Source organism: Phalacrocorax carbo, chromosome Z (genome assembly GCF_963921805.1).
Source record: "Phalacrocorax carbo chromosome Z, bPhaCar2.1, whole genome shotgun sequence".
Lineage (NCBI taxonomy): Eukaryota > Metazoa > Chordata > Aves > Suliformes > Phalacrocoracidae > Phalacrocorax > Phalacrocorax carbo.
The window spans coordinates 48,495,470-48,520,768 of record NC_087548.1 but is presented as its reverse complement, the minus strand read 5'-3'; the positions used below and the strand labels follow the sequence as shown (position 1 = coordinate 48,520,768).

Here is a 25,299-nt window from a genome sequence, read left to right as displayed (position 1 = left end):
GCCTCTAAAGGGTGGTTCTTATACATATCTTTATTATTAGGAGTGGGCCATCTCCTGCTAATCTGAATCACAAAGTAATCTAATCTGAAACAGAAGCAAAATTGGAGCTTTCTCAGGAGTGGCAGGCTGCAGATGTGCTTCAAATGAGATGAGGGCCCTGTCCGTTCAGTTTCAGCATCTGTTTCGTGTCACTAGGTGTGTCTGCACAGCAAGCAGTGGTGCAGACAGGTCTGATCAAGCTTGCTCAGAGGAGTACTCTGGATGTGCTGATGCTGGCTTCTCAGAGTAGATTAGCCCATGCAGAAGTCTGCTAATGTTATATTGCTTCCAGTCCTTCCAGGCTCCTGCTTCTTGTCCCACAGCACAAGCTGACACCTGGAGGTGTGGCATCGAGTCCTACCCAGGATGTTTTGGAAGACGCTCATATGATTCTTAATCTGAACAAAATGTTCACGGGTGGTGGTGGGCAATTTCATCAGCAAGTAAAACTTATTCTATGAGTGGTTGTACTTTTCCATATAGTGTAAATTGGTCCAGTAAGTTTTCTTTGATCCCCATCCCCTAAGTGTTTTTCATTCAAGTGTGAATGAAACTGAGGAGTACTTAAAATTGAGAAGTACTTAAACCAGTTATAGTTGCATTTCCCTAATGCATATGGTAATGGGACTTCATTAGCAGTTTGAGGGAAGCCATTATGATGAACCCAAAAGATAATAGCAGTGGTTTAGCCCTGCTTAAGGCACGTGCATTTGGAAGTGTCACCTCCCAGGAAAGAATGGCTTTGAACCTTTGAAAAGTACTTGCAAAATGTCTTGCATTTACTGCAGATGGTCTCAGGATTGCCTGTTATTGCAAGATTTTTCAGACCTTGGATTGAATTACAGTGCTTTGAATGTACCTTTTTGTTGCTTGCTTTTTCACTTAGTTACACTGGAAGGTCACTGAAGATAAAAAGACTAAATGTGCAGTCAAGGGCAAATCAGAACAGGTATGTACTTTTTAGAAGTGGTCTTAAAAGAAGAAAGGCTCCAACTGTTTGAAATAAAAATTTTCAATAATGACATAAATTCTTTAATTACCTTGAGCTTTATTTAGACTAAGTATGCTTAGTTTGGTTTTTTTGTTAATAGTTCATTATTTCTTGATGGTGAATGTTATTTATTTGAATGTTTGACGATCTGAACGCATCCTGATGGATGCTTAACGTTAAAATTTTTTCCATTAAAGTGATAAACCAGTATTACTTTCACCGAGGTAATTGATAACAACTCTTGTTTTTTGTTACTGCAATAATTCCTCCCCAGCGTTCGATTTTACAAAATGGCCGGTAATTTTGTTTGCTTTAGGGCATAGGCTTTATTTATTAGGCCAGCACGGTTCCACCAGTGTATTTTTCACTAACTACATGTCCTTACTGTGGCGCTCAGCAGGTGTGCCCCTTCCGGCAGAACCCTGCCGGCGTGACTGCTCAGTCAGCTCCCCAGCAGCCGAGCAGCCCGGTCTCCTGCCAGCTCGGCAGTGCAGGCAGCTCAGCCCCTGGGACCCCCCGCTGTGGGGACTCCTCACGACTGCTAGCACGCAGGCTGGCTTGCTCATTTTGCCTTTCCTGCGGGGATGGTTTACCTGAGGTGTCTGACTGTATGTGGATGTACCTTTCTCCTTGTGTGGCACCACTTCATTTAGTGATCCGGTAAAGTGAGGGTTCACTGGGCCAGGCTTTTAGCACAGATTTGAAAGAGGAAATATGCAAGCCCTGCAAATACAAAAAGCAGTCCTACTCTACACTTGCAGGGATTTGACATCAGCACCCCTGAACTTGCAGCCTTTTTAGTTCACACTGCTGTAAAACTACTGATGCTGTATCTGGGGCTGGTAGACATACTGAATTTGTGGGGTTCCTCGAGGTGGGAGTGGGCTCTTTCTCCCTTGACTCAGCTTCTGTCTTGCCTTCGACTGACAACCGTCAATATATTATCTTAACACTAGACGTGGTGGGTATTTAAGGATCATTTCCTCCTTGGCTGCCTTATTTGTGTTCCTCAGGTTCAGCTGGGATTACTAGTAATAATAATCACATACAGCCATGACGAATATGAGGTGTGAATTTCTCTGTGCATACAGTTCAGTGGATGGTGTGTATGTCTCCATCAGTTCTGTGCAAAGATTATTGGTATTAGGTAGGAGGGATGTTAGAACCCATAAATGGGTACTTTGCCAGAGCACTGAACTCCATCCTTGGTTTTTTGTTTCTCCCCCAGTTTAGTAAGTCACACTTACTGCCAGCCATGCTTTTTCCTCACTGTACTCATAACCTTTTACTAGTCACATTTACATTGTAGCTGTGATGTTCTGCACAATGCACTAGTTCGAAAAGGGTTGAAGTGTTAAGCCACTACTGCTATTTCTTACACTAAAAGGGACAGTCCTTCACCTATCACCACTATGCTGTTTAGTGCCAGTGAAAAGCATTTATGAAGCTGGGCAAGGACCTAACCTGGCAGAAAACTGGTTTTGCTCTTCCCCTGGCATGTCCCCCCACACCCCCGTGTTTTTTGTCACACCAAACCCACTATTCAGTCACAGAAATACCTGGTTTGGCTCATAAGAAGGAAGAGTAAGGAGAGTGTTTATACTTGCTTAAGTAGTTCATGGAACTATAGTACAGTGGTGGTATCTGGCTGTGTACCAGCAGGAATTAAAGGGTGTTGTACAGTTTTATTTTCCCTTCTCTCTAAGTGGGTATTTAGAGGTTTGGGTTTTTTGGGGTTGGTTGTTCTTTTTTCCTTCCCCCGGAAACTTTGATATCCTTTATTCAAGTCTTTGCTCAAACTCCCTGTTCTGTTTCAGAGCCATGGAAATTAAGAAGCTTCCTTGGATGAAACCGCAATTGATATAAAGGACTGAAAAAAATGGACAGATATAATTAGCTTTGTAGCTAATTTAATGGTATTAGAGGTTTCTGTCTTAAGAAACAACCTTGACTGTCACTTACTGTTTCACCTAGGCTTACAAAGGATGACAAATTCTGAAACTTACTCCATGTTTAACTAGTTGTTCCCATGGATCAGATGTGTATTTAGAGCTTGTGCTTTCATGGAACAACTTGAGATGCACCTGCTGAGTGTATAGTACTTGGCCATGCTCCCCTGATAGGTATACTGAGGCAGCTGCACACCACTGGCTGTAGGAAACCAGACGCTGCAGGACTAGAGCTCCTGGAGATTGGAGGGAGATGGTGTCCCAGTGGTCACTGTATCACCCAGCCATACTCCTGTGGTGTGGCATAAGTAGCAGCAACAGATGAGCAGACAGCACAATTTTAATTGTTTATTTCTGTTGGAATGTGGACGCTGTGGTTTATCAGACTGGTCCTTTTCTCTATCACAGACAGAGTGTCGTAATTACGTGCGTGTCTTGCAACAGCTGAACGATACTTTTCTCTATGTGTGTGGAACTAATGCGTTTCAGCCAACATGCGATTACCTGGTAAGAATGTACATATGTTTTGACCCAATAACAACTGTAACTTAAAAGCAGCTCATTTACACAATGAGTTAATTTCCATTCAGAAGACTTCCAATTTCAGCACTGGTTGTAACATTTGGAGCATTTATTACACTGTACCACAGTAATGACAGAGTATGGAAATGAACTGTGCTGTTCCTTTTTCAAAGTGGTTACCGAATCTGTTGATTCATCTTGTTTAACTGTGGATTTACTTTTTCTTAGCTCCCATAATTCTCTGTGTATTGTGAGCTAGCATAAAAATAATTTCCAAGACTGAAATGGCATTCTTTGTGACTTCCATCCATTACTGAATCTGCCTTAGATTCTTAGATTCCTGTCTCTGCTCTTCTTGCTCTGCTCCTGGCTATGCCACAGCTTCGTAGTGCTGAACGCTTTAGAGTGAAGTCTTGGCACAAAATCAAAAACTCCCTTTTTTCGCTGCTGACTCTTGTATCGTTCTCCTTACTGCAGCTCTTAACAATTCTGAAATGGAGAAATCTTGTCATTGTTGGTTCTTTTTTGTCTCCCCTGCCTGCAAGTCTGCCTGCCATCACCTCTGGAATGTTGCCAGAAGCCATTGCCCTCAGCCTCCAATGTCTTCATTGCAAAGTGTAACTGATCACTTCCCCAGTACTGTGGCTACAGTTCTCTGTCATCTTCCTGATCCTCATTTCCTCATTTTTAAGGGACTTATAAAGTAGCAGCCAAAGTACTCTTGCTTTTTAAAATTCAGTTGGATTGTGCCCCATCTCACGAATTTAACATAATCTCAAAAATTGCTATATCTACTTCAGAAAGCCTTCTTGATTTCTAAAACTGTCCATTTTTCTGCAGGCTAATTAAGTAATTGCCAGCTCTTTCTCTGTATCATTTAACTTCTCTGCCTTTCCTCCTGTCTACCTTTTTTGGGTGCTCTTTCTTGAGGTCTGTCTGGATTTAACTTTTCATTTTCTGTTCTTTTCTGCTCCTGCTGTCACAAGTATAGCATAGGGTCACATTTCCTGTCTGTCTGCTGGACTCAATAAGATTTTCTGAAAACACAGATGCCTTTTTATAATCTTATTAAAAATGCCTTTGATGCTGGAAGTTGATGATATAGACCATTATTTAATGTTAATTTTTCAGTTACCTTTGCAGGAGTCAAGTCACTGAAAGAAAAAGTGTTAACAGTTGTTTTGTGTTTTTCAAATTAATTTTTTGCAGAATTTAATTTCATTTGAACTTGGAGGTAAAAATGAAGATGGTAAGGGCAGATGTCCATTTGATCCTGCTCAAAGCTACACATCTGTTATGGTTGGTAAGTTCAGACTTTGCATACCTCATTATTATGTATTAAAAAATGTTCAATGTCATTCTCCAGCCTCTCAATATCAAAACAGTAGATTATGTCCATATTTTTATATCTTTTCTGTGTATCTAGGTAGACCTTGAAATACTTCTGTAGTCAACCATAGCATGTTTCTTAAAAGAAATTACAACTTTAGGTTGTTTTGGAATCAACTTCTCAAATACAAATTAGTATTTGAGAACTAGATGTTGACACTATATTTTCAAGTGTTTAATATCTTTAGTCCAGGTAGTCTAAAAGGACTGTGCCTTTGTAGTATCAATTACTGTCATTTCAGTGAATTTAACAAGTAAAATTTTTCAGCTGTCCTGAAGACATAGCCATGAGACAGAATAGGGAAGTGAGATATTTATTGCAAGTATATTACTGCATGGTTAGACACCACTGATTTGGTGAAACCAGAGTTCATGGTTATACCTTGGTGTCATGAAATGGTATATGAAACAGGAAATGAGAAATATAAGAACACACTCCCTACATTGTTATCTAAATTCTCAAAAGTTGAGTTTGAATAATGGTGCCATAAAAAGAGAGTAAAATATTTATTTAAAAAAATTCTGTGCATTTCTCAAACTTGCGTGTTTGCACATAAACCTACAGTTTATGTGTTAAGCGTTAAAGTACCACAAAGCCACTGCTAACTTTTGCCAGTTGCTTGTGTTAAAGCAATAATAAACCCAACTGTGGAAGCGTTAGCCTTGAGAATGGTCAGCAGAAGTATAAACATAGAAGACATGTCTGGGGCAATTTAGAGGAAATCCTTGTTTATCTTTTCTTGTGGGAAGTTTTGAGCTTACATAGTCTTCTGAAATATTTATGTACCCTTTTTGGTATCCAGTACATAAGAAAGTATAAATTATTCGATTTTCTGTTAAAGATGAGGAGCTTTATTCCGGGACTTCTTATAATTTCTTGGGAAGTGAGCCTATCATTTCACGGCACTCTCATCAGAGCCCTCTGAGAACAGAGTATGCAATACCTTGGCTTAATGGTAAGTGGGCATGAGAACTGGCCCAACCAAATTGTAAGTGTGACGTTGTTTTTCATTCTTCAGACAAAGAGTTTAAGCGTCTTACCTGGGGTAAGGGGCAATTGTCTAATATCTCAAACAAAATGGATTTTGTTGTACTGGCATATACTGACATGTGAGTGTGTGCAGTCAAGAGATTTTATTTTAAAATTTTAGGATTTTTATCAGCATTGACAATGAAAACAGCTTCAAGACACAGACTTCAACTTGATGTTAAAGGGCTACAGTTAATTTTCTTCTTGTCCTTTGTACTTGTTCATGCTTGCAGTAATGCAGCCTAGTTATGATATAGTAAGGAAGAGAATGGGTTTGGTCTCTAACAGGTTTTCTAATTGAGCTGATCATGGTTCCTGATGATTTCAGTTCCTGAATTTCAAAATTCCCAAGTCTGGGGAATGCTCAGATGTTAGTGGCTTTCTGTCAAAAGGGACCAAAATAATGAACGTAGCATATTCCAAAAGGGGCATTATGTCCAAAAACTACAAGATACTGAGTTTTGTAATGCAGATTGTAATGATACTGTCATTTTTAGTGTTTCAGCTAGCTGATAGCTGAAATAAAAGAGAGACAGGCAAGGGAGGGTACCTCTCCAGGCCCATTAGAAAACACTGAAGTGATGAGATACCAGACCATAAAGATCTCTTGGATATCTTACTGCTTTCACGTAGGGTTTGTAGTTTTGGGGTTTTTTTTTCTATTTCTAAATTTTTTTTTTTTTTGAGAAATGCTATTCATATTACAAACAGTAAACTGCGTAGGCAGGTCAGTGACTGGTGAGCAGGTAAATCCAGTGTGAGCTCTGGGCAAAAGAAGGACTCGTAGAGCATCTTTGAGAGAATTAAGTTAGTAGTCTCATATATAATACAAAATTCTTCTCTTTGTAGAGCCCAATTTTGTTTTTGCTGATGTGATAAGAGCAGATCTAAACAGCACAGATGGAGAAGATGACAAGATATACTTCTTTTTCACGGAGGTGTCTGTGGAGTATGAATTTGTTGGAAAACTAATGATTCCAAGAATAGCTAGAGTGTGCAAGGTGGGACATAGTTCAATTTACTTTTACCAATTCAACTAGAATCTTGTATGTGTTAAAAAGTATTTATTATTGTGGACTTATTGCCAGTTAAATGGAAATGGTTGAACTTAACAAGTCTTGGTGAATTAGCAATTTCAATCAGTTCTTCAGTACTGAGAAAGCCGAACTGTTGCTTTGGGAACAAATAAGTGATTTTGTTTTGCACAGTGGCTTCCCTTTTTATTTTCTTAAAAACTCTAAGTACAACTACCTGGGAGGAACTGACTTTGGTTGGAGCTTAGTGGATAGGATGTTTGTCAAGTTACTTTCAAGTAGCTGTATGTAGCTGTATACAAGCAAAACTGTAGCTGTGTCCACAGCAGAACAGCTCTTGACTGTGGTGTGGCAGATGAGACTTCCATGAAGCTGTTAGAGCTGCCAGAGCCTCAAGGAAAATGGTCACCACCAGCCTGATTCTGTCACACTTCCTGTGTTTAAACTTCAGTGTGTTAGGCTGATTCAAGTATGTACTCAGGAGTGTTGGTTAAAAATCTTGCTGATGGAAGAGGTTTTTTTCCAGGAGAAAATGTTGATTTATCGAAAACTGTGGCAGTGGAATGTACCTGTTTCATCAGGATTTTTTTTGCCTCAGCAGGAAATTTATCTAGCCATTTCATTTTGATGAGGTTGAAATGTTTTATTTTCTTTACCATTTTGTATTTAAACGCGGAAGTCAAAACATCAATAACAAGTTAGTACCCTTGAGATTTCCATTAAACAAGCAGCTGGAGGCAGATTTACACAGGGTTTAGTATTATGGCCCTCTGCCCGCTGACAGCTTGGGCACACTTTAAAAGGGAAATGTAGTGGAATTTGAGAGCTTTATTGCTCCTTTTTGTTTGAAATAGGAATCAATGGCACACTGCAAATCTATAAGCATTTTTACTTAATTGTTTTGATAAATTTTGTGGATTTCCTTTAATACTTTGTGTAACAGCATTGGATAATGAATGGGAAGTTATTAATAAAGTCCAAACATGCCTGCTTTTTGAAGAGAAGTAACAGAGCTGCAGCTTGAGTATCAAATCTTTTGAAACATTTCTAGTCCATCTATCTTTCCTTCTTTAAGCCTTGGTTCTGCAAGTCCTTAAAAAAGGTGGTAACTGCTTGCAGGATTAAGGCATTGCTGCTGCATTTCTTCTAATGAAATTATTAATGTCAGGCAAGTTTAAGTGCATATTGCAACATTAGAATTAAAATCGCTGTTTAGATGTCACAGAACAAATGCAATGTTACTTATTTCTTTTAAGGGACAGTATAATACTTCCATGGTCATTTTACTTGTTCTAACAAGCAAGATTTTTTTCTAAGGGTACATTGCTCATCTCAATTTTTCAAGTGTTGCTAAACTATGGTTCTTCTATAAGTCTCATGTTGCATCTTCTATGCGTTGGTAGAAACCATTCTGCATTATTTTTGTTGAATCAACTAATTTTCCTGTGGCTTCCTTACTTTTCTGTTTGTGAACGTGTTAAAATTTATTGGTGTTGTTATAGATGAAAAGTTAGAAAATAACAGGGCTTAGCACTTTCATGCTCTATAGCAGTGGTCCTTAAATGCAAAAATGCTGCTAATTATCCTCACAAACACCTTTTTATTTCTTTTATATAAAAAGAGGGACCAAGGAGGATTAAGGACTTTGCAGAAAAAATGGACTTCCTTTCTAAAGGCCAGATTGATTTGTACCATCCCTGATAAGAATTTAATTTTCAATATCATCAATGATGTTTTTATTCTCAAGTCTCCAACTTTGAAGGAACCAGTGATATATGGAGTCTTCACCCCACAACTGTAAGTGTGGTTATAGCCTTAGCCTTTCCTGGATAAGTACCTTTAATCTGAGTTGGTTACTACAAGTAATAATTATTCCTATCATTTTCTTTTTCCTTCCTGAACTTTTAGAAATAATGTGGGGCTGTCAGCAGTGTGTGCATACAATCTGTCTACTGTAGAAGATGTTTTCTCGAAAGGAAAATATATGCAGAGTGCTACAGTAGAACAATCTCATACAAAGTGGGTACGATACAATGGGGAAATTCCTAATCCTCGACCTGGTGCGGTAAGTTTCTGTAATCTTGGATCTGATGGGTAGTGTCTTTTTTAATGCTCAGGAGTAAAGAAACTGGAAAATACTAGATAGCCTACTAAAGCTTAATTTTAGTTAGCCCTGATGGGGGATACCTTTTGTTGTAAAGACTTTGTAGAAAAACACTCAAGTGGTTTATTCTGAACTTTGTATCTAGAAATAAAGGCGGGGGGTTTTAATTTACAAGTGAGTTATTTGCTGGTTTTGTATTTTCATTATGTTGTTAGTAATTTTCTAGTGGTGAACAGTAAACACTAGGCAACATCAAATACTTTTTAGTTCAGGTGAGCAGAAGTATAGCAATTGTTGCATTGTCTCAGTAGGTTCATCGGGTTTATCCAATGCAGTGCAATGCTCTGCAAATTAAAGTGTTCATAGTGCTTGCTCTCCTTCACACTTTTCTTACTTTCTTATCTTCCCTGCAATCATCTTGTTGCTACTGCTGAATGAGGAGACAGTTAAAAGTAGTTAATAAGCATGACAATCCAGAAAGACTGTTTTCCTAAAATGTATTTTGAGCCCAAACAAAAATGTAGTGTGAAGCTCAGAGATAAGTACCTCACAGAAGCCAAAGTGCTATGAGACCTGAGGACCTTCCTTGGTAGAATGAGTATGATGTAAAGGTGTGCTTACTGGCCAAAGTAGTGCAGAGAAGAAAATGTCTGTAGCTGCTGTTAATGGTCTCTGTTTTGTACAAGTAAATGATATAACTTGATTGCCTCTTTTTGTTTGTTTGTTCCCCTCTGCTAGTGTATAAACAATGAAGCCAGAGCATCAAACTACATGAGTTCTCTGAATTTACCAGACAAAACATTGCAGTTTGTTAAAGATCATCCTCTAATGGATGACTCAGTGACTCCAATGGGAGACAGACCTCGACTAGTGAAACGAGATGTGAAATATACCCAGATTGTAGTAGACAGAGTCAGAGCACTCAATGGTACCATATATGATGTTATGTTCATCAGTACAGGTAAGTTCTGCAAAACACTTTTTTACTGATTCTGTAGGCTTAGGTGTGCTCTAAGAGAAACTCTTGATTTCTGTATTTGCAGTGCTTTTATATCAGCTGGTGTTTTCATTAAAAAGTAAGGGGCCATGGTGAGTAAGTGGGGAATCTTACGTGCTTTGAAAAAGTATTGCAGGGAAAGAACTGCAAAACTGCAATGAGTGCAACAAAAAACACATGTAAGGGAAATCCCTAAGTGGTCATGATTTGTCCCAAAATGTTACTTCTTGCTCAGAGCTGCTTGTAATGGCAGGTTTAGTGGTTGCCGTTGGTGCAGTTGTGTGAAGTCCTCAGCTGAACAGCAAGCAGGTTGTTGAGACGACTTAGAGCAATTGTGCAAATTTTTTCACGCCTTTTTATTTTAAGGATCTTACTTAAATATACTGCTTTGTTTCAGATCGAGGAGCCCTGCACAAAGCTATCAGCTATGAAAATGGAATGCATATTATTGAAGAAACACAGCTTTTCCCAAACTTTGAGCCAGTCCAAACTCTCTTGCTTTCATCCAAAAAAGTAAGTGCTATAAGCATTGTAGAATTTATCTCACTTTGCTCTTCCACAAAACGTTCAGTATGACCTTGTAACCTTGCTGTGACAAAAGATGACCATCACTGTGCACAGAGCCAAAGGCTACATCTGTAACTCTTTGTGCTGCAGCAATATCATGAATTGCTGCTGCATTTCAGTGTGTTTCGTAGGTGGCAAGCTTCTAAAGGTATGTAGGTATGGGGAAGATGGGGAGGGGACACAGATGTGCAGGCCTTCACTTGGATTCCATGTACAGAAGCTGAAAGCTGTAATGTGTTTTGAGGTACCAGTTTTCAGCTTAGGACTAATGTAAAAATCCTGACCCCTTGTGGCTATTGCAAATCTGTGAGGAAAAATGCATGGGTTCAGCAGAGGAGTGGTATATCTTTCTGAGGAAATAGATCTAAGAAGAGAGAACAGACTTCTCTAGCAGAGAGGCTCATAATTGTGTAACTAATTGGTTTCTGCTGTCCCAAATCTTACAGGCTTCTGTGTGCTGGATGTATTGTGAAAGCAGTCAGGTTGGTGAGGCTGGGGATGAGGGCCTTTGGTGAGGTCCTGTCTGCCCAGGAGGGCACCAGCTGTAGCTCCAGCTGGGGGACACAAGCCTTGCCACAGACTCCAAACCAGTAGTTGTTCTGCGCTATTAATCAGTTGCTGGATTTAATCCTGGAGTGTTTTTGTGGCAGTGGGAGGATAATCACTGTGTGTACTTGGTACACTAGTTAGGCTTCTGGCCCTAGTTACTCAGACCTGCAGATCCATGAACATCTGTGAAATATTACCCTAAGCAGTGGCTTGTAGCATCAGACCCCTCAGCTGGTGAAATTTGGGGGTTTCTTAAGGAAAGAATGACTTTTGAAGTGTCTAGTAGTAACACTGGCATTCAGTAGTTTCCTAGTGATTGATAAATGCTCTGTAGCTATGGATTTGGGAATACTACCAAGATATCTTAGAAACAGCTTGTATTTTTGTGTGATATTTAATAAAAGTGTGCATGCCAGCATGAGCAACTCGGTGGAAGAGAGCTTTATGCCATAATTCTTTCAAGCTCATTTTGCATGCTTATTTGTACTTTTGTGCTTATAATAAAGAAGTCTTGAGGACAGAGTATACTTTTGATAGACAAATGAAAACCAGTGATTAAAAACTTAGTGCTTATAGATTACAATAAAGATGTATGTATGTATTATTTTTGTATGATGAAACACACTGGTGACTTCATATATATATGTGTGTGTGTAGTTTGCTGTGTTTTTCTGCTTTATCTGCAAAAATAGCTTCAAATGACTGACTTTGACGGGAGGTTTCAGCATTTACCCTGTGATAGAAGATGATGGAAAACTCTTCTAATAAATATTAATGCCCATTCTTCTAATTGTGGGATCATTCATACGCTGGCTTAATTATGATTCCTCCATTTCTGGAGAGTAGAAAGAAGGAATAGGCATTACAGCCTGATACCAAAGATGTATGACATAAGAGTTTCAGTAGGGACTTGGTAGCCAAGGCTAGTGTAGAAATGATGGCACTGAATTTATTTCACAGAATCACAGGTTGGGAGGGACCTCAGGGATCATCTAGTCCAACCTTTCTAGGAAGAGCACAGTCTAGGCAAGATGGCCCAGCACCATGTCCAGCTGACTCTTGAAAGTGTCCAACGTGGCCGAGTCAACCACTTCCCTGGGGAGATTATTCCAATGGTTGACTGTCCTCACTGTGAAAAATTTTCCTCTCATGTCCCATCAGAATCTCCGTAAGAGCAACTTCTGTCCATTCCCCCTTGTCTTCTCCTTTTGCTCTGAATCCAGGTGCCACATTTTCAGTTCCTCAAGAATATCCTGAAAGGGGGCAGTGTGAGACATGGCATAGGGGCTACAGAAGGAACATGCTGTCTTTTCACAAAGAAACTTAAAGTTTATGATTTAAACAAAACACTGCTTCCTGTATGGCACTGTGGAGGGTAACAGCTTTTATGTTCTGCAAGGGAAAACTTCCATGTTGCTAGAATAACCTTTGACACATTAACACTCAAAACTGAAGCAGTGCTGCCCAGTATATTCCCGTAAAAGCAGTGGTCCTTTTCAGTGATGAGAAGTTGGAGGTTGGGTCAGGTGCCAGAGTCATGAAAGCTGTAATAGTCATGGTACCACCCAAACAGGGATTACTTCTGCTCCCCAGTGTGAAAACACAATATTCTACCTCCTTGGACATCACAGTAACAATCACAGTCAGTTACTACTGAAGTGCTTCATAGAGCTGGTGTTGTGACATGTGTAGTGGCATCCTATAGTAGTGGATTAACCACAAGAGGGTAATAGTTGTTACCTTGATGGTGGGCTTCAGAACCCTCTGGAGTCAGAGTCGTTTCTGAACATGCTATTGCAGTACTCTCCAGACCCTTCCTGTATAACTTCACCTTGTTTGGAGGATGGTGGGCAGAGTCAGGTGAGCCTACAGTAGATCTTCATAACTCCTACTTGATGGAAAGATGTGTCTGGATTTTTTAAAATTATCTGCTCAGCTCTCTGCATGTTCTGTGACCTTATGGATGTACCAGCTGGGAACCATGTCGAGACACTATTACCCATGCTCAGTGTTGCACTGTTGGCTTGGATGTTAGCTAGCAGAGTTGTAGAGAGATGAGCAGCGCGCAGTGGATTGAGGGAGCTTTCTGGCAGAGTGGGAAGCTTTTCCTAGAAAGTCTTATGTCTCCACCACTGCAGACTTCCTTCTGTGGGCACTCCAGCATAGTCTAACACTAACCTAAGTTAAATTTCAGGATGAAAGAGTGTATTTGAATGTATGTCTCTGAAGTTTGATTCTCTTTCAAAGTCCATCTTCCAGCAGTGCCAGCAGATCCTTTTTTGATCCAGTTTTGTCTTTCATCTTCCAGTGTCAAGAGTTGCCTTGAAGGCAGTCTGCACGCTTGATACATCAGATAGATCCAAACTGATTTGTGCTTGGTCTCGTAGCTTCCTCTAGAGACTGCTGTTAGTCAGAATGCATTGTTCATTAGCCTAATTTTAAGACAGACTTCCTCATGATCATTGCATTAAAGAGACTTACCTGTTCTGAGTCCTCATGGCAAAATCTCCGTACATCCTTAGTGAAAGAGTGGCAGTGAGCCCCAAAACCTAAATTCAGCCCTAAGATGCTCTGCTTAGTTGTTTCCTTGAGTCTGTTTCTAATCTTGAGACCAAAAGTCTGCACCACAAACATGAGGTTTGTAAAGAATGTTTCTCTACTAGAAGTCTTTTTTGGTTGCCTGCCTATCATTTTGTGACCATATTCATCCAGTGAGACTGTTTGACTCCAGCAGCAGACATGACCCCCGAGTGCATTTCTACGTACTGGGACCGCACTACAGGAAAACCAACTCTGTGTTTGCATCTGGCTCATTTGCCATGACAACTGCAGTAGGGTGCTGATAAATCCACTCGGTATTCTGCTCAGGATGAAGCCAACCCACTGCCAAGGTGGGGTGTGCTGTTAGGCTTTGTATGCACAGCCTCTCAAAAGGACTAGGGGGTTTGGTTGCAGCACAGGCCCTTTTCTTGAGGCTTTGCGTAATAATATGTAAATTTACAGTGCACCTTTAGCCATTGGTTTGCCTGAGTTTTCAAACAGATGAGTGAAATAAGGCAGCTCCCTGCCTTTTATGAGAGGGATGTTTGGGATTAGTGTGGTCTCATCCTGCCATGCTCAGAGTGAGAATTGTTTGGGATTCCCAGCAACAAACAGCTGTTCTCTTTATAATACCCCCTTTTCCTAGGTGTCATGCAAGTGCTGCTTCTTTTGAATAATAGCCAGTGTTCCTGCTTGAGTAGCAAGTAGGCACCTGCATTTGACTCTTGAAAGGCTGATGCTGATGTGGCTGCAGATGCCTAACTGCTAGAAGAGCTGAGTGGAGTATGGCTGCTTTGGGTTAACAGGAGCAGGTCCTACATACAACAAGCCTTGCTTGTTCAAGCTTGCGTGTCCCTGCTGCAGCCTTGTCATCAGCACAGGCTTGCATTGCCTCATACGAGGATTGTCGGTGCACTTGTGTATGTGGAAAAACTGTGTGATAAAGCCACAGTTAGATAGGGTTACTTTCCATTCTCATAAACTGTTTCTATTTCACGTTTTTGCTCTTTTGTCTTTTTCTACTTCCAGCATTGCTGAATATCTTAAAGAATAAACTTCCTTTCCTTTCTAGAAATAAAAGCAAATCAAAATGCTTATTCTCCTCATGTCCAGTTTTTACAAACGTGGCTGTATGTATGCAGCTCTTTATGTTTAATAATTTTTAAATTGTTTCATTGATGGGATTGCTCGGCTTTGAGAAAGTGATTGACTATGGGTTTTGGTGGGGTTTTTTTTGGTTATTTTTGTGTTTGTTTTTTAGGGCAGAAGATACCTATATGCTGGCTCGAATTCTGGTGTGGTTCAGTCTCCGTTGGCATTCTGTGACAAGTACACCACTTGTGTTGACTGTGTTTTAGCAAGAGATCCTTACTGTGCTTGGAAACCCCTTGAAGCTTCCTGCACTGATATTTTTAAAGAAAGTGAAATTGAAAGGTAATGGTAGCGTTCGGTTACCTTACAGTTACAATCAATACTGCATCAGTCTTGCCCCTTACTGATAACTGGCATTTTTTTAATGGAATGTTTTCAAATAAAGACTTTCTTCTTTCCACCTATATCTGCTTGTGCTATTTAGATAAGATGAATCATTCTTAGTATGAGAGGGTGGGCAGGCTGTGGGGAACAAGATCTGAAGTTGTAATACTTGGACTCCCTTTTACAGGAACTGGATTCAGAACATAGGTGGAGATGCGTCGTCTTGTTCTGGTGAGTTAGTCTTTGAAGAGCTATGTCATATGTCTGGAGTAGCGAAAGAGTTGTGTTTAGTTCGGCTTGGGTTTTGTGATTATCTGGATATTCATTTATATTTTAATAGGTATGAGATTCTGCTTTTGAATATTTGAGCATCTGTACAGCCTGCATGTTGTCTTAAAATGTCTGTATTTGTATACATTTCAGCGTGCAGTGCACAAACCTCTGAAATGACATGGGGCACCTCAACCGCAACTTGTAAATGAAAGCAGTATTTACCATAAGTACTTCTAGTGCAGAGTGATACCTGTCTCTGTGATAGAGCATTTGATATTCTACTGTGAGCCTTGATAAGTGCTTGGTTATTGCTGCTGGATCAGATGAAATGATCCTGAAAAAAGCTGGTTTTATGGTGAGAGGGGAGGGGGACTCAGAACGTGATACAGAGCAGCTGAAGTACCCTCCACAGTGCTTTAAGGCAAGTAACTGCAGGTCCTTTCTTTATAGTGTGCGCTGCTGCCACCAGATCAAGGAGATATTAAAGAAGAGTAGTGTTACAGGAGATTTGTACTGCAGTAAACAAAGCTCTAAAGAGTTTGATATACTCTGTTTTTATTTCTAATCCAAGGAAAGCATGGACCGCCATGAGAGTTTTGCTTGTTAGTTTTTTTTGTTAATTTATGGTGTTGCATTGTGGGTGTGCCGTAAGTGCTGATATTTTTTTAGAAGAGTTTTAAGTTGAGTAATAGCACAGTTTGTTCAATTTCTTCTTGGATATTTTGTAGTTGCTGATGTACTTAAAATTCACTAATTGCATCTAAAGTGATACCAAGTTCAGCGGCTTGCCTCAAACAATGACTGGTCTCAGATGCATGCTCAGTTGCGGATCAACAAGGTCTCATCTAGAAGTACAGGCTGCCTTAGAGTTTGAGGTGTCCTGTCTCTTTGTCTTGATGTCTCGCACGCAGCTGTAGCTTGGTATTTCACTGAGATACTTGCATGCTGTCATCATGGTCTTGTGAGGTAATCTGAATGCCATAATCTTTGTTTCCGTTAAGATTATAGCACAGTCTCGTGAAACTGTACGGATTAGAGCAAACAGGAATCATTGCTGATACTCTGCACGTTTATTTTGATGTTCCAGATAAAGTAAGAGAGAATTCCCTACAGCATACATTCAAGCATGGGAGCACAGCAGAACTCAAGTGTTCTCAAAAGTCCAATCTGGCACAGGTAGTTTGGAAGTTCAAAGATGACGTGCTGAGAGTGGAGAGCCCCAAGTACCGTCTCCTGGAAAAGGCACTGCTCATTTTCAATTTATCAGAAGGCGACAGTGGTGTTTACCAGTGTTTGTCAGAAGAAAAAGTGAAGAACAAGAAATTTTCTCAAGTGCTGGCTAAGCACGTTTTGGAACTGAAAAAGATCCAGCATACCACGGTGGGCCCCACCGCGGCAGCTGCACCAACAGAAGGTAATAGCGATGTGCCCAAAGTGTCAGCGGTATCAACCGATGGGTCTGCCGCTCACACCTCGACTACTCAGATGGTACTGGTAACGACAGCAAGGATAATAACAAAGCCCATTGGCCCTGTCCTAACAAGTCCCAACACGGAGCTCTTCAATTCAGTTCCTGATGCGGTCCCAGAAAAGACGATGTTCCTCAAGTCAAATGATAACTTTCTGTTGATGTTCCTCTTCCTTTTCTTTTTTATTCTCTTCTTGTGCCTGCTCTCCTACAACTGTTACAAAGGGTACTTGCCAGGCCAGTGCTTGAAATTTCGCTCTGTCATGCTGCTTGGTAAGAAGAAAACAAAGTCAGATTTTTCTGATTGCGAGCAAAGTGTGAAGGAGACGCTGGTGGAGCAAGGCAGCGTCAGCCACCAGAGTGGGGAGCAGCCGAAGCCGGCGCATGACACCGGCTATGAGACTGAGCCCGACTGTGGGAATGGCCAGCTTCAGGCTGGGGATTCGCAGGCATCCCGAGAGGCCAAGGACAAGCCCTTCGATGTCAAGTGTGAGCTCAAGTATGCCGACTCGGATGCAGAGGGGGACTGAAGGACCCAGTTGTACATTTCAGTGGTGGAAATCAGCTGTGGTCCTGCAGCTAGCTATCTGAGCGCAGAGAGTGTGGGTGTGACAGCTGAGCCATAGCGGGGTTTACATGCTTAAGCTGTACAGCAAGCCAATTTGCATTCAGATCTCGCCAGTTTAGAGAAGCGATGTTCTTGTCTGCAGACCATAGCATCCTGTGTCGTACTGTCTTTTTTTTTTTTTAAAAATGGCCAGTTTCAGATCACCATTTGTTCCCAATTTTTCCCCCACCGAGCACTTTGCTCTGGTGAACAGTTACTTGCTTGTTCTTCAGCCCTGTTCTTCCATAGGATAAAAGTATCTTTCTAACTCAGTTGGCTTTAAAAAGTACTTCAGTCTACACATTTTTAGCTGCCATTAAAAAAAGACCTAGTTTCATTTTAATTCCAAATTGGAAATTAAGTTTAGTTTATCAGATTGGTAAATTACAGACTTTTGTCCAGATCGGGACATTTTTTTTTTTTTTTTGCTTTGCTTCTAGTGATTATTTTTAGTTTTATGTTTTGGCACACTAGGTCTCTTTAGTTGGTTAAAGTTAATTTTTTTAACTGCTTTTTAAGTATCTTAGATTTTAAGGTATAATGGGGATAGCATTGGCTTGATTTGTGTAAGACACTCAGGGATAATCTTGTTTAAAGGCTTTTTTTCTTTGTCGCTTTCTAGGAATTTAGGTACAACAATATCGGTACAAAACATGGAGTAAGTGGGGAAGAAAGGGAGGAAATAGATTTAGGAATGCTTTTCCTTCTACCCCTCCCCCCAGCAAGGTGGACGTAGTCACTTTCTATTGTCTATACAAAACTGGAGATGTTTTTGGGGATTTTTTTGGTAATGAAACAGTACATGCAAGTGGCTGTCAGTTAGCAGTGGCACGAGAGAGGTTTTTTTGCACTGTGGAAGCGAAACAGGAATCAAGAAGAACGAATTACAGTAATTCAGCTGGTGACTCGCTGGAATGGACTGTTAGGATACAGCCTGATGAGAAAGCATTGTCAATTTTTTTTTTTCCTTTTTCAGATTTAGAAATAACTCAGCTTCTTTCTGTGACAAATCTTTGCAGCGTCACCCTCTCTGGGTGACACTTTCCAATCTCTTATGCAACTGGAGACTGAAACTGGAGCTGCTCACACTATCAGTCATTTGAACTGTTAATGTGAATCATGCCTGCAAACGTGAAAGTGTGCATTTGTTCTCAGCCTGGTTCGCAGCAGCACTGTTTGTCTGTAAAAGCATTTTGTGCGGTACAGTCCTGAAGAATTGTTCCTCTCACTGCATCCTTCTGTAAATATTGCTAGAAGTAGAGTACATTTTAACAGTAAATAGCAGTATGCCTGGGCTGCTTTCTATGTTGAACTTTCATGCGAACATAATTTAGACCATCTTAGTGTAAACAGTTTATATTTTATAAGATTCAGTTTGGTTTTATTTTTCTATTTTTAATTATGTACATATAACAGAATAAATATTAAAATAAATTGTATTATATCTTGACTTTTATGAAACTTTACACAATGACACTACTTTCCATATTGCAAGTACTAATGTTTCTTTTTGGTTTCCTTTAAGGGGGGAAAAGTGAAAACTTTTGTAATTAATTTGAAGCAGATTCTCTTCTCAGCTTTATTGAATGGGTTATAGCCCTGGGGAAGGGAGGGGATTGGAAGGATGGAGAAAGAAATGTGGGTGAAGGAGGAAAGCACTCTTCTCTAGGGGCCTGGGAACACTTCCTTTTATTACCCTTCTAAAATTCATTTGTCTTTTTGCATTATTTCTTCAGTGTACGATGTATTTCTTACAACTTCTTTCCTTAGTACCCTCTTTATTTTTTCTTTTCTGTCCTCTTCTGTCACACAGCCTCATCTCCTATACCTTTCCCTCCTACTGGTACCTCCTTTTTGTCCTGTGTGGGAAGTGGTTCACCTCCTTCACCCACCAGTACCCAGCCTGATGTTTGGTCTAGCACAGACCCTGTAAAGGTCATGTTGTTGCCACCTTTCCTAAGTGACCAGGCACAGCATGTTAGTGTCCGGGGACCCTTTCAGCTCTTCTGCCAAGCCACAGGTAAGTTGGAGGACCCCTGTATCAACCATCATTTTCTGCATTAAAGGTTTAGATACATTGTCATGTACTGTATATGTTTTACCCTTTTTTTTTTTTTTTTAAAATAAAAAAGAACGACCATTTCAGGATATATTGTGAATATGCTGTTAGCAAGAATCTGGCACTGTGAATACAGTACTGTAAAATGCAGGCTCTGATTTAGCAGCCTACTTTACTATATTAATGGTCAATTGACTTTAATAGGCTTGCTCACATGCTGAAGGAGTTCACTGAATTATGATTGCGCGTGGATGTTTAGCAGGTAAATATGTATGCCATTTGAAAAAACACACTTCTGTTGGATTTGAATTTAGTGTATTTTTCTGGACCAGGTCAGTTATTCCTTTTTTAGCCTTAACTTCGATTGGTAAAGTACTTACAGTAATGGCAGTTTCCATTTTGTGAACAATATATTATCTGAGGTGTACAGTAGAAGGACAAAGCTATTTTTTCTATGGAAATTCAATATTTGTCTTTCAGCTTTTGTATGGATAGCAGTTGCCTGTTTAAGCTGGGTGAGATTTAATGGATCTAAACAGGTCTTAAAATATAACCTTATTCCTTAAAAGATGAGAATATAGATTAACTTCAAAAAGTAGCGTTGTTCCATATTGGTCTGTCTGTGAGTCAGTGTGTGTTAGTGTTACATGGAATCAAATCACAATGCATGAATCCTTATTAGAGCAGGTCTTAACAAAGGCACGATTTGTATTTTCGCGGCTGAAAAGCACCGACAGTGGGATCAGGGTTCTTTCAGGAATAACTTTTCACCGCTGCTACAGACAATTCAGAAACTTCTTGTTGTCCACCATGAAAGAAATTGTAAAAATAGCATAAACAGCACAAACACAGTTTGATAGTTGTGCTACAGATCTGGAATTTCATTTTTAAATTACTGTTTTCATCCAGCAGTGTCTGTTTTAACATGATACTCATCTGTTGCCTTTTAAAATTAGTAATTGTAATTGCCTTGGCAGTGAACTTAAGAAGGAAGGAGCATTGTCCTGGAGTCAGCCTTTGGAATTCACTGCTGAGGAGGTAGGGAGGAGCAGTGATGAAACCGTGACAAGAATCAGACATCTAAGAGATGCAGCGGTGGCACAGGCAGGGGTGGGATGAGCCAGTTGTGGAAGCATTTCCAGCTTCTCTCCGAAAGCAGTGAAGGACTGGGCTTCGTGTTATGGATGGGGGGTTTTACTTACTGTGTTTGGGAAAGCAAGACATTCAGCTGATACATCACACCCTTCTCTTACCTAGAATTACAGCCTTATTCCATTGATTTAAAAACAAAAACAAATGCAAACCAGCACACCAAACTGATGTATAAATTTATCCCACTGGGGGGTGGCTAAGCGAATGCTTTCACTAGGAAGCTCTCTGCTTGGATTTATTCACATTCCTTCAGTGCCTGTTGATATTTCTTCATATAAACATGGCTGTAATGGAACTTTTATTTCCCTCAGCTAGGAATGTAAAGTAAAACATGTTTGCAAGGAGCAGAAGGGTAACATGAGGCTGGCAGAGGGTTGAATGTCTTACCTGGTCTTCTGTGTAAAGGTTATGGTATCAGCAAATGTGTGATGCAAATGCATAGATTGCCACATCATCCAGTGAAAAACCTGAAGCTTGTATTTAATTATGTGTCTGACATGATTTTTTTAATAAGAATTACTGAATCTCTTCCTTTTTTTTAACTGTAAATGTCTGCTTCAAGCTGTCTGGAAACTCAGCAGGATTTGGTGAGTTCTCTTACTCATCTCTTACTCATCCCACATGTTTTAACCTGAAAGCTCGCCTAAGGATAAGACTTTATAGCCATGTAACTGGCTCATTTCAACAACGTTAAGTTGAAGTGGATACAGTACAAACAACCCCTTGTCACATACTGTTATTTTTTTCTGGAAAATTAGTTTTTCAAGAATGGAGTGCTGTCCTTCCTGAAAAGGAAGGAGTACATCTCCTGTCACTATTTGCCTCCCAGTTTCTCTCTCTAGTCCCCTGAAGAGTCTCACATCTTCACATTTCTCCAAAGGCCTGTCTGCTAGATATGCACTGGAAAACTTTAGGTTTCCTTCATACTTTCTCTAATAGAATTTCCTCTCCCATTACAGAGTTTTTAAACCCTTGAAAGACAAATTTGAGGCAGGCTTCAAATAAATGGAATGACATAACTATACCATCTGGTGCAGAGAGGCAGTGAGCTGATGATGTATGCACCTGCCTTGTACTTCCTCTGGTGTGCTCTGTGGAATTTAGGTATAGTAGAAACAGGCGTTTTCCCAGCAGGTTTGGTGCTGCTTTAAGACGTTTTACTGACACCTCCTCCCCCAGCTGTAAAGTAGCATATCTTGCACTTTAACTTCACAGACAAATGACATACTAGAACATCTTGAGTATACTGAGCAACAATTTAAATGCATTTATAATGAGAAAGGGTGCAAAATTTCATGCTTTGTATTTTTGGCCTGCAGATTTGGACTTTCTCGGTGTCCATGGTGTCAAGAAGTCTTACCTCCTCCCTTGGTTCATCTGAAGCTGGAGTTTTTCCATAATGGTTTCTTAACTTTTCAGTCTCATTAAAATAACCCTGGGAGTGTGAGCATAAAAGTTCTGCAAACTCAGCAGTATACCCTTAAAGAGAGTAGTTATTTCATGGAGATATTGAGATGGCTACCTGATAACACCCACGTACAATGCCTGTTCTCTGTGGCTGTGCTATTTTAAAGGGAGCACAAGAAAGCTTCCTACATCCGTGCAGGAAAAGACCCGTAACTCGCAAGAATCAGAATCACAAGTGACTCACTACAGTTTTTCTCTTAGTAGTGAAGCTTGAAGTTGCACTGAAAGGCATGCAGAAGGGCAGGGAAAATGTGATGCATTGCATTTCACCAGGTGCTGCTACAGGCTGAATAAAACTCCAGACGAAGCGCCTGCAGATGGAGTCTGTAACAGACCTTGCCCAAGGCTGTGACCAGAGGTCCGAGGGCTAGCAGTACTGGTGTCACCAAGTGCTTGTGCACATGGGTCTCGGCAGTGGGGCTCAAAAGTCCTGACACCCCAAGGTGTGCCTGATCTGACCCTGGGAGGAGGCGCTCATGTGTCAGAGATTGACTTATCCGTGGAAATGAGTAAGCTTTCTGGAAGTGGCTTTGTAAGTCATTATTGGGTGAGGTTTTTTAGGTTAATTGCATCACCTGTGATGCCCTGGGGTGGTCTGGTTGGTTGGTGTGGGTGCAATGCATCAAGAGCTTGGTCAGGAGAGGCATGGAGGTGCGCAGCACCCAGAGCAGAACGAGCCTGCCTAGGAAGGGGCTTTGTGCTAGACAACAAAACGCTTGTCTAGGACTACAAGTTACAGCATTTACATTACAGCATGTCAGTATCTTGAAAGGGAGATTACTTCGGTTGTTACTTTGTTCTGCCCTTACAAGAACACAGATACCAAATAGCAATTTTCCAGGGGCATACACTTGTGTTTTATAATAAGTTGTTGTTTCCCAGCTTTTCTTTCTCTTTGTGAACTGTTGTATAAAATAACCCCCAGAACATCTTCTCTTTGTACCTTTGCAGGTGAGTGTTTCTTAATAATGATGCCTGTGGACAAATACATCATTAGTTTCTGAAATCTGAAAATGGTTTGACTAGTAGCTGAGAGGAGAAGTTCTGCATCTCCCAGGACAATTCAATCCACTGCACAAATATTTTAAAACTTTCTAACATAATTTTTAATTTTTTATACAGTATATTTTGAGATTTACATGGTGATGCTTTGTTGACGCAATACCCTTGACTTTAATCTGTATAGTTGTTTAGTAATCCATGGCTGGTTTATCTTTATCCTCATATGGGAATGCTAAGTTTGTACCTTGTTAAACAGTTCCATAGCCCGCTTTATGAATTAGCTTCTCCGCAGACCTTTGGTGCTTTATCACAGGCTATCTGCCTGCAACTCGGTTTCAGCATCTTTGGCTACATTGATCTGATAGTAGCTGTTAACTTGTAATTTTGTAGCTTCGTACCACTACTTCCCGCGATTTCGGCGCCGACTTGAAGGCATCTTAGTGCAATAAAACCTTTCCTTCATGTAGATCTGTGACATGCCACATTTTTTCTTATTTGAGATGCATCTAAAAGATAACTTGAAAAACTAAGATTGTTCCTTTAATGTATTAACAGAAGAGTCTAGAAGTTTTAACTTCAGGTTATAAAATCAAGTAAATATTGCAGGCCCATTCCGCATAAAAATCAGAGTCATGAAAAATATCCTTCTTGTTACTTTAGATGGCAGTATCTTAGGGCTGCAATTATCTTACCAGAACATTGGCACTTCTCTTTTCAGACATCAGGGCCTGCTCTTACATCTACCTCTGCATGCAAAACCAGCAGCATTAAACAGCTTCGTAAGCGTGCGTGCCACCCTGGCTCTGATGGCTTCCTCCATAGTGACTTCTGTAAGACAGCTGAAAATGCAGTTCTGTAAAAACTGTGACATGGATGCTGCATTCTTAAATTCTGGCATTGACAGCAGATTTCTACAGAAAAAAACTCTGTAGAGAGTTCTTTTCCTGTGCATTTTGATATGTAAAGGTAACGCTCAAGCTAAGAAATATGTAGAAAGGTGTGTGGGAAGAACACCTTTTTCCTTTTTTTTATTAATGCAGTATTTCCTTGTAAGGACTAGAATTAGCTCAATGTAAACAAAATTTAAGCATAAGGCACATCAAGTTAAAAAAGGGGAGAGTAAGGAGGAGAAGTAGAACCAAGAGTGTCTTATTAATTCTTCTTCAAAAGATTTATTACTTTTTTTTCCTGCTGAATAGAATCTTGCACTGCAGCGTGCAGCTGACTGCGTTCATACAGGTTTCTCCGGAGCAATGAGTGGGGTGCAATGCAGAAGCCTCTTCTTGTGTCACTTTTGAAAATTTATTAATGCTTAAAACATAAGAGACACTAAAATATCTTTCTCCCCATGAGGAAATGAGTCCAGTTAGGACTAGCAGCTGTAGCCTGCAAGGAATTATTACTGTTGTAATGTGCTTAAACATTTGAAGCTACATGCATGTTGTAGTGTATCCCATATATACCAGAAAGTAAAGTGTTCTTTTAGACTTACTGGTAAATTTTATCAGCAGCATCATATGTCAGCAGAGGGCTTAGTAACATTAAGCCTATTATGTGGTTTTAAAAGGTTTTGATTGTATTTGCACCATTTGCATGAGCCATCCTTTTGAGAAAATACTTTGTCAAAAAGTATCATGAGACTAGGGAAAACAGCTGGTACCTATTTGAAGGAGTACCTTTGTGAAGCAGCAGCTTTGCTGCTTGGTTTAGTTCAGCTCTTTAGCTTACATCTGGAATCAGGTGCTGCATGGGCAGTTTGCAGAGAAGCTGATTCGGTCACAAAATAGGCAGTATTTACCATTTGAATAAAATACACGTGTGATTATGGGGGGACTACAAGTGTGCAAGAAAAAAGAGGCATTGCAGAATCCATGGCAGCTTTTACAGTATGAGTAGGTGTATGTAAAAGAAAAAGTTTGCTTTGCGATCCAAATGTAATTTCTAAATGACTTTTGGCATGTCTTCTCTCAGGAGATTCACTTTGCTGTATATTTGCTTCTAGGTACCATTTGTTTACAAGGCTTTTACTTGACCTCCCAGCTTTGCCTTTCTTCTTTTGCAGTGCAGCCTAAATATTTACACT

At 40.2% G+C, this 25,299-nt stretch overlaps 1 protein-coding gene across 8 annotated transcripts in view; it reads left to right on the top strand.

The window, feature by feature from the left end:
- SEMA4D (semaphorin 4D) overlaps positions 1–25,299 on the top strand; it is a 100,095-nt gene that overhangs the window by 66,112 nt on the left and 8,684 nt on the right. For 5 of the 8 annotated variants that reach the window (XM_064438691.1, XM_064438692.1, XM_064438694.1 and 2 more), the window contains exons 5-16: positions 926–988; positions 3,388–3,486; positions 4,711–4,804; positions 5,733–5,846; positions 6,770–6,921; positions 8,576–8,751; positions 8,863–9,019; positions 9,797–10,019; positions 10,453–10,568; positions 14,974–15,146; positions 15,376–15,419; positions 16,549–18,975. In XM_064438691.1, the coding sequence (XP_064294761.1) occupies positions 926–988; positions 3,388–3,486; positions 4,711–4,804; positions 5,733–5,846; positions 6,770–6,921; positions 8,576–8,751; positions 8,863–9,019; positions 9,797–10,019; positions 10,453–10,568; positions 14,974–15,146; positions 15,376–15,419; positions 16,549–17,459 (2,322 nt within the window). In that variant the 3' untranslated portion in view covers positions 17,460–18,975. Of the gene's footprint in view, positions 1–925; positions 989–3,387; positions 3,487–4,710; positions 4,805–5,732; positions 5,847–6,769; positions 6,922–8,575; positions 8,752–8,862; positions 9,020–9,796; positions 10,020–10,452; positions 10,569–14,973; positions 15,147–15,375; positions 15,420–16,548; positions 18,976–19,349; positions 19,557–25,299 lie in introns of those variants that run through there. The other 3 variants (XM_064438696.1, XM_064438697.1, XM_064438698.1) reach the window with 3 other exon arrangements.